We start from the raw sequence: 9,381 nt of genomic DNA on the forward strand, positions 1-9,381 counted from the left end.
CCTAAAATTGATCAATTGAAAGTGTGGGTTCACAGCTCCAATCCAGATGTGTTGGTCATTACTGAGACGTGGTTAAGGAAGAGTGTTTTAAACACTGATGTTAACCTTTCTGGTTATAACCTTTTTTGTCAAGACAGATCTTCCAAAGGTGGTGGAGTGGCAATCTTTTCCAAGGAACACCTTCAGTGCTCGGTTGTCTCCACCAAGTCTGTCCCCAAACAATTTGATTTGCTTGTTTTAAGAATTACACTTTCAAATAGCTCTTTGTTGACTGTTGCTGGGTGTTATCGTCCTCCGTCAGCACCGGCCTGTACCCTACCTGCCCTAAGCTCTCTCCTGGCCCCTTACACTATGTCTGAATATGTCCTGCTAGGTGACCTAAACTGGGACATGCTTAAACCACCTGACCAAGTCCTAAAGCAATGGGACTCCCTAAATCATTCTCAGATTATTACCAATCCCACAAGGTATGACTCCAAACACCCAGAAAAGGCTACTCTTCTTGATGTTATCCTCACAAATAATCCTGATAGGTATCAGTCTGGTGTTTTCTGTAATGACCTTAGTGATCACTGTTTTACAGCCTGTGTTCGTAATGGCTGCTCAGTGAAATGACCTGTCCTGATTTGTCATAGACGCTTGCTAAAAAACTTGAATGAGCAAGCCTTCCTTCATGACCTGGCCTCTGTAAATTGGTATAGAATCAGCGTGATCCCCTCTGTCGAAGACGCTTTGACCTTTTTTTATATTTTCAGTGGTATTGTTAACAAACATGCCCCCATAAAAAAAAGATAATTAAAAACAGGTTCAGCTCCTGGTTCGACCGTGATCTGGCAGAGTTACTCCACCTCAAGAATTCAATTTGGTGAAAGCCTCGGCACACGCATACTCAGGCTGACTGGCTCTTGTTCAGGCAAATGAGAAATAAGTGCACTCAGGCTATCCGGAAGGCCAAAGTTAGTTACTTTAAGGAGCAGTTCTCTCTCTGTGGGTCTAACCCCAAGAAGTTCTGGAAAATGGTTAAAGACCTGGAGAATAAACCCTCCTCCTCACAGCTGCCCATGTCCCTTAATGTTGATGATGTGCTTGTTACTGACAAGGAGCTCTTTAATCACCACTTCATTATGTCGGGATTCCTATTTAACTCAGCCATGCCTCATTGCCCGTCCAACATTTCCTCATCTCCCACCCCTTCTAATGCGACTAGCCTCGATACTCCTCCCTCTTTTTCTCCTGCCCACTACAAAGTTTCTCCCTGCAGGCGGTCACTGAGTCTGAGGTGCTAAAGGAGCTCCTTAAACTTGACCCCAAAAAAACATCTGGGTCAGATGGTTTAGATCCTTTCTTCTTTAAGGTTGCAGCCCCTATCATCGCCAAGCCTATCTCTGACCTTTTTAACCTGTCTCTCCTCTCTGGGGAGGTTCCCATTGCTTGGAAGGCAGCCACGGTGCGTCCTTTATTTAAAGGGGGCGATCAAGCTGATCCTAACTGTTATATGGCCAATTTCTATTTTGCCCTGTTTAACAAAAGTGTTGAAAAAACTTGTCAATAATCAACTGACTGGCTTTCTTGATGTCTATAGTATTCTCTCTGGTATGCAATCTGGTTTCCGCTCAGGTTATGGATGTGTCACTGCAACCTTAAAGGTCCTAAATGATGTCACCATTGCCCTTGATTCTAAGCAATGTTGTGCTGCTATTTGTATTGACTTGGCCAAAGCTTTTGATACGGTAGACCATTCCATTCTTGTAGGCTGTATTTGTGTCTCTGAGGGGTCTTTGGCCTGGTTTGCTAACTACCTCTCTCAAAGAGTGCAGTGTATAAAGTCAGAATATCTGCTGTCTCAGCCACTGCCTGTCGCCAAGGGAGTACCCCAAAGCTCGATCCTAGGCCCCACGCTCTTCTCAATTTACATCAACAACATAGCTCAGGCAGTATGAAGCTCTCTCATCCATTTATATGCAGATGATACAGTCTTATACTCAGCTGGCCCCTCCCTGGATTTTGTGTTAAACGCTCTACAACAAAGCTTTCTTGGTGTCCAACAAGCTTTCTCTGCCCTTAACCTTGTTCTGAACACCTCCAAAATAAAGATCATGTGGTTTGGTAAGAAGAATGCCCCTCTCCCCACCAGTGTGATTACTACCTCTGAGGGTTTAGAGCTTGGGAGTATGGCTAAACTTGGGAGTATGGCTAAACGGTACACTGTCCTTCTCTCAGCACATATCAAAGCTGCAGGCTAAGGTTATATCTAGACTTGCTTTCCTCTATCGTAATCGCTCCTCTTTCACCCCAGCTGCCAAACTAACCCTGATTCGGATGACCATCCTACCCATGCTAGATTTACGGAGACGTAATTTATAGATCGTCAGGAAAGGCTGCTCTCGAGCGGCTAGATGTTCTTTACCATTCGGCCATCAGATTTGCCACCAATGCTCCTTATAGGACACATCACTGCACTCTATACTCTGTAAACTGGTCATCTCTGTATACCTGTCGCAAGACCCACTGGTTGATGCTTATTTATAAAATCCTCTTAGGCCTCACTCCCCCCTATCTGAGATACCTACTGCAGCCCTCATCCTCCACATGCAACACTTGTTCTGCCAGTCACATTCTGTTAATGGTCCCCAAAACACACACATCCCTGGGTCGCTCCTCTTTTCAGTTCGCTGCAGCTAGCGACTGGAACAAGCTACAAAAAACACTCAAACTGGACAGTTTTATCTCCATCTCTTCATTGAAAAACTCAATCATGGACACTCTTACTGACAGTTGTGTCTGCTTCGCGTGATGTATTGTTGTCTCTACCTTTTTTGCGTTTGTGCTGTTGTCTGTGCCCAATAATGTTTGTACCATGTTTTGTGCTGCTACCATGTTGTGCTGCTGCCATGTTGTGTTGCTACCATGTTGTGTTGTCATGTGTTGCTGCCATGCTATGTTGTTGTCTTAGGTTTCTATTTATGTAGTGTTGTGGTGTCTCTCTTGTTGTGATGTGTGTTTTGTCCTATATTTTTATTTTAAATCCCAGCCCCTGTCCCCGCAGGAGGCCTTTTGCCTTTTGGTAGGCCGTCATTGTAAGTAAGAATTTGTTCTTAACTGACTTGCCTCATTAAATAAAGATTAAATAAAATTAAAATAAATACATGTTTGTACAATAGGTTGTTTTTATTGTAAAAATTAGAAAATGTTGTCCATAAACACCTTGTTCAACTTAACTCACCCTGTATTCTGTATTCTATCCATTAATACTGTCTATTGCAATGCTTCAAATCATCCACAGACATCATCCATGTCAATTAGAGAACACATTCCTGTGAGTATTGTTCTGATGTGGTCTCTCTTGTTCCATCAAAAGTACTTTCATTCTGTGTTGCCTCGCCCTGACCACCCTGACTTTTAGTCTGTGTGTGTTCCTGTTCCTGCAGATGGACACTGTCCATCTCCTCTCCATGTGTCTCCTCCTGTCTACAGGCTGCCTGGCTGATGGCCTGACCCACGAAAGAGGTGAGGGTGGCCAGCCCGATCAGGTACCCGTCCTCCCGGTTCCCCTCGGCCCATGGGACGTCGTGCTTCAGCTGCACACTGCTGGGCGACGGGATGGTTTTCCCAAAGTCTATCATCCAGATGCTTGCCTTACTGGTCCGGTCGTGGACAAAGAGGAGCGAGCTGCCAATCACCTGTCAGGTGAACCCAAAACATTACTGTATGACTAGTTCTGAGGCTAAATATGTTATTATTAAGTAGAGGGATAGTTGACATGTTTAAGTGGTAAATATGAACTGACCTCGTGGGCTTTGAAAAATGGTGATTCCTTCAGGGCTTCATCCAGAGCCTGAAGTCTGGAATGGTAGGCCTTCTAAGGGTGAGAACCAGAAGGGAGAGTGCAGCGTGAAAAGGAGATATATTTTAGCTATATTATTAGAGGTGTGTGAAACCTGTACGTTGTACATAATATAGGTGATGTTGATGGCGAATTACTGACCAGGATGTGTAGCTGACTCTTGGTGAAGGAGAGGAGTGCCTCAGTGACCTGGGCTGGGGTGAGCATCTTCTTAAAGTCCCGCTGTATGCTGCCATTCTCCATCTAACATGGACACACAGGGACAAACACAGACTAAGATTCAATCAGATCAAGTGTTAACCAGCGATAGCTGACACCCGCATTGCTGATGTTTTGGCGGTGTCGGAGGTGGAACTGCGTTGGATCTGTCAAATAGGTGAGCAGCTGCTCTTGTGATCATTGTCACAAAGCCTAACCCGCCCACTCGCGTTAGAAGTTAAGAATGAGAAAGTGTAGGCTATATAGAAATAATTACGCAGGGCCTCCCGAGTGGCACAGCGGTCTAAGTGCTAGAGGCGTCACTACAGACCCAGGTTCGATCCCAGGCTGTGTCGCAGCCGGCCGCGACCGGGAGACCTATGAGGCGGCGTACAATTGGCCCAGCATCGTCCGGGTTAGGGGAGGGTTTGTCCGGCCGGGATGTGCTTGTCCCATCGCGCTCTAGTGACTCCTTGTGGTGGGCCGGGCGCATGCACGCTGACTTCGGTCACCAGTTGTACGGTGTTTTCCCCGACACATTGGTGCGGCTGGCTTCCAGGTTAAGACGAGCAGTGTGTCAAGAAGCAGTGCGGCTTGGCAGTGTCGTGTTTCGGAGGACACATGGCTCTCGACCTTCGCCTCTCCCGAGTCCGTACGGGAGTTGCAGCGATGGGACAAGACTGTAACTAACAATTGGATATCACGAAACTGGGGAGAAAAAGGAGTAAAACATTTTAAAAAATACGCTCAAATTGAAAATAATTCAATAAAATAATTAGGATTTCTCACATTCCAGTGTTTGAATTTAAACAAGGCTACAATCTGGCTTTAGAACAGCTCATTCCATTGATACTTGCCTTATTTTGACCACATCAAGCAGGAAAGTGAGAAGGGGAACTATACAGGTATGGTCATGTTAGACTTTCAGAAAACTTTTGACACTGTGGACCATGATATTCTCCTGATGAAACTGAAATGCATGGGTCTAAATGATGTAGCAGTGAATTGGTTTAGGTCTTACCTGACCAACAGAACACAAGTATGTAATGTTGGTGATGTTCTGTCAGAGGCCAAAGAAATATCCTGTGGAGTACCGCAGGGAGCAATTTTAGGGCCTCTCTTATTTCTTATATACGTTAAATGATATGCCAGATACAGTAAAGTGCAAACTCCTGCTTTATGCTGATGACTCAGGGAAGGATACAGTTTACATAGAGGAGACCCTGAGTAAGGAATTGCATTTTGTTAGAGATTGGTTGACTGACAACAAATTGTCGCTACATTTGGGAAAAACTGAATCGATTTTGTTTGGAACAAAACGTAGATTGCTTAGGGCTGACAAGATAAAGGTAAACTGTGCAGGCAAGGAGATTGAATCTAAAACAAATGTAACTTATTTTGGTGTGTTCCTAGATCAATCCCTTTCTGGAGACCTGATTGCTGCTAAAATTATTTCTAAAATGGCAAACAAATAGACATTTTTATATAGTAACACTAGATATTTTAACATCAGAGTTAAGAAACTGCTTGTCTCAACCTTGATTCAGTGTCATTTTGATTAAGCCTGCTCTGCTTGGTATAGTGGGCTATCAAAAAAGCTGAAAAAGAGAATGCAGGTCATGCAACATAATGTTATCAGGTATATGCTGAATGTCCCCCATGGGACCCACATAGGGGTACAGGAGTTCTTGTTACCTTTGTATTCCAGGGTGGACCAACTTAAACTTAATCATATGTTTGACACCAGGTTATATGAAAAACCACATTGAGATGGTCTATAACCAACACAGTTACAATACCAGAGCTAGTGTTATGTCTTGTGAAATCCCAAGAGTAAACAGTACTGCAAGGAGCACGTTTTTCTATACAGGCATTTGTCTATGGAATAGCCTCCCCTTGGAGATCAAGCAAAGAAAAAGTTGAAATTGCTTTAAAAAGCAGTCAAAGGTTTTCATTTGGACAAGGTTGTCTAAGTAAGAGAAACCACTCCACTGCCCCTTGTGCTCCCTACTGTTGGTCAGGTGTATTTATTTGAATGATAGGTATGATGTGCAATGAATAGACCCCTCTGTAGCTCAGCTGGTAGAGCACGGCGCTTGTAACGCCAAGGTAGTGGGTTCGATCCCCGGGACCACCCATACACAAAAATGTATGCACGCATGACTGTAAGTCGCTTTGGATAAAAGCGTCTGCTAAATGGCATATTATTATTTTTATTATATTGTTTTTTAAGGTCGAAATGTGAAATGAATATGGTTGATTTTTAAGGTTAGGGAAAAGTGCAGTGAATAGTGCCACTTTTAGGATGTCAATATAAATGAATGTATTTATGGGCCCTGTGTAGCTCAGTTGGTAGAGCATGGCGCTTGAAACGCCAGGGTTGTGGGTTCGTTTCCCATGGGGGGCCAGTATGAAAAAATATATATATATGTATACGCCTCCCGAGTGGCGCAGTGGTCTAAGGCATTGCATCGCAGTGCTAGCTGTGCCACTAGAGATCCTGGTTCGAATCCAGGCTCTGTCATAGCTGGCCGTGACTGGGAGACCCATGGGGCGACGCACAATTGGCCCAGCGTCGTCCAGGGTAGGGGAGGGAATGGCCGGCAGGAATGTAGGTCAGTTGGTAGAGCATGGCGTTTGCAACGCCAGGGTTGTGGGTTCGTTTCCCACGGGGGGCCAGTATGAAAAATAAAACAAATAATGTATGCACTCACTAACTGTAAGTCGCTCTGGATAAGAGCGTCTGCTAAATGACTAAAATGTAAATGTAAAATGTAGTTCCACCTCCGACATTATACAACTATTCAGATGTCGTCTAAAGCGGATCTGATTGAATCAGGCCCTAAAACCCTGGGACTATTGTAGACCACCAACAGTCTACATAGCCCCAGTCTACATAACCTCAGCACACTTAACCCCAATATACATAACCCAGTGAAGTTAGTAGACCCCCCCGAGAGACAGAGAGGTCGAGAACAGTCAGGACTTTTAAAATATAAATGTTGAAGTCAATAAATAAAGACTTTGGCACAAAAAAGACTTATTATCTTGATCTTGATTCTGATGTTTATTTCCCTCTGTTATCATTTAGCCAATCAGAGGACAGCAGAGGTTTGGGCGTTGAAGCCGTGTCTCTCACCATAATGCACTCGATCCTGAAGCCTAGCGTGGCGGTGGAGCTGGTGTTATCCCTCCACTGCAGGTAGCGCCACTTTGTCACGCCTCGCTGCTCATGTTCCTCCACCGTGGGGGCCGTCGGATCTACTTTTACCATCTTCTGGTACATATCAGTCCGCAGGGTGGGCTTAGTGTGTGCTTTGGTTAACTCCTCCTCCTGGTATGTCCTGAGAGCAACAGTAGCTTAATTACAGACACACACACACACACACACACACACACACACCAGCGGTGGCTGTTGGCACTTTTAATAGGGAGAACGGGCTCATAGTAATGGCTGGAACAGAATGAATCAAATGCCTGGTATCAAATACATCAAACACCTGGTTTTCCATGTTTGATTCCATTCCATTCATTCCTTTCCATCCATTATTATGAGCCGTCCTCCCCTCACCAGCCTCCTCTGACACACGCACACACACACACACACACACACACACACACACACACACACACACACACACACACACACACACACACAAACACAAACACAAACACACACACACACACACAGTACCTCACGCCCATCTTGCAGTCCATGATGACAGGGTTCTTCAGGCCCCTCAGTAAGTCCTCCAGGCGGATGTAACTCTCGTTCCCCTTGGTGACCGAGCCATGATACTGCGGTACAAATGGACGCAGGGGGTCGGCCATGAGGGCCTGAAGACACACAGCCTCCACCTCACTGAAACGCTTCAGCACCTCGCCCCCTTCACTCAGCTTGAAGTTACCTAGCAACACAGAGGCAGGGGAGAGGGGAGGGTAGGTGTAGTCAATATTTAACTGTAACTTCTACAATCACTAAGTAACCAATTTATCTGCAGTTGCCTCAATGCTCACATTGTAACAGAATGAGTGAATGATTTGGAGAGCTGATGATGTGGGAGTAAATGGTGAGATGTTATACAGTACATATAAAGTGATATAGCGATGTGTTTGTGTTGTTGAATGGACACGTGCCTTGATGTCCTGCTAGCTGGACCCATGAGCTCTGCCGACGCACTGACCACTGCATCAAGGTCAGGAAGGTCCTCCAGGAGCGACACTGGAGTAAATAGAATTTTCATTGTCATGTGCGCTTAAAATAGTATACTTTCTATTTCAATTGTCTTTCTCTTTAGCTTCATAATGGGCAATGTGGAATACTGTAGGCCTACACTAAGGGGAGTGGGAAAGGACTGGAGGTGAAACACCCTCAGCCTCTCCCCCTCCCCTATCTCCATCAATAGGACCCATGCAAATCCCATTCAAATTTGCCCGTGTCAAGGCTCAAGGCTCGCTTTCAAACTCATGCAAATCGCAGACAGCGGTTAGACAGAGAGGGGTTGAGAAGGGGATGGAAATTACAGACATTCTTTCATGGAGAATAAAGGCATCCACAGAAACAGATATTTACAGTGTGGGCCTACAGTGGATATGAAACCAGTGACATATTGTTGTATGCTGTATCTAGTAGGCCTATACTTGCTCTTTTCACGTTCAGTTCTCAATCTCACCCTCCTCATGGTGCTCCTCTTGCTGGCAGTGTCCTCTCCTTCGCTGAAGACCTCATCGCTCTCCGCTGAGGAGCAGTTGAAGGAGGAAGAGGAGGATGAGACAGAGGAGTGCATGAGCATCCTGGAGAGGATGGAATGGGAGGAAGGGAGACCAGCAGGTTTCACTACAGCTCCCCTCAGAGCTCAGGCTGCTGGCACCTTCCTTCTCGCCATCCTTCCCTCTATCCCTGACACTCTCTCCTTCCATCTTTCTGTCCCCTGCACTTTCTCCTTCCATCTCTCTATCCCCTATCCTCTCTGTCTCTTTATCACCTGTCTGCTCTGCACTCTTCCTCTCCTCGCTCCTCTCATTCAGCACACATCCATCTTGCATCCCCTCTTCCGCTTCCATCTTTCTCATCCTCCACTCTCTCCATCGCTCTCTTTTCTCCATCTTTTCCCATCCCTCTGTCTTTGCTGCTGGCATGCTCCCTCCCAACCTCTCCCTCTTCCTCAGTCTCCATCTCTCCTTCACGCTCCTTCTGCTCATCCTTGAATCCTTTACTCTTTCACTCTCTGACCCCTCCTGTTCTTTTCCCCTCTCCTCTCCCCTCTCCCGCACTACACTGTCACATCTTTGAATATCAACCAAAAGGCCTTGAGTCACATGCAGTTCAGAGCCTGGTT

The 9,381-nt window shown here is 45.6% G+C and overlaps 1 protein-coding gene and 1 non-coding gene across 2 annotated transcripts; one reads left to right on the plus strand and one right to left on the minus strand.

The window, feature by feature from the left end:
- Window positions 1-3,149: 3,149 nt before the first annotated feature.
- LOC121538086 (inositol-trisphosphate 3-kinase B-like) lies at window positions 3,150-8,835 on the minus strand. The gene is made up of 6 exons (XM_041845860.2): window positions 8,716-8,835; window positions 7,737-8,011; window positions 7,182-7,386; window positions 3,986-4,087; window positions 3,788-3,859; window positions 3,150-3,680 (listed from the first exon to the last, which is right to left on the minus strand). The coding sequence occupies exons 1-6, from the start codon at window positions 8,833-8,835 to the stop codon at window positions 3,300-3,302; spliced, it is 1,155 nt and encodes a 384-aa protein (XP_041701794.2). The 3' UTR covers window positions 3,150-3,299.
- On the plus strand, window positions 6,375-6,450 carry trnas-uga. Its single transcript has one exon. It is a non-coding gene; the product is annotated as a tRNA-Ser (tRNA).
- Window positions 8,836-9,381: the final 546 nt, after the last annotated feature.

Source organism: Coregonus clupeaformis, chromosome 3 (genome assembly GCF_020615455.1).
Source record: "Coregonus clupeaformis isolate EN_2021a chromosome 3, ASM2061545v1, whole genome shotgun sequence".
Taxonomy (NCBI): Eukaryota; Metazoa; Chordata; class Actinopteri; order Salmoniformes; family Salmonidae; genus Coregonus; species Coregonus clupeaformis.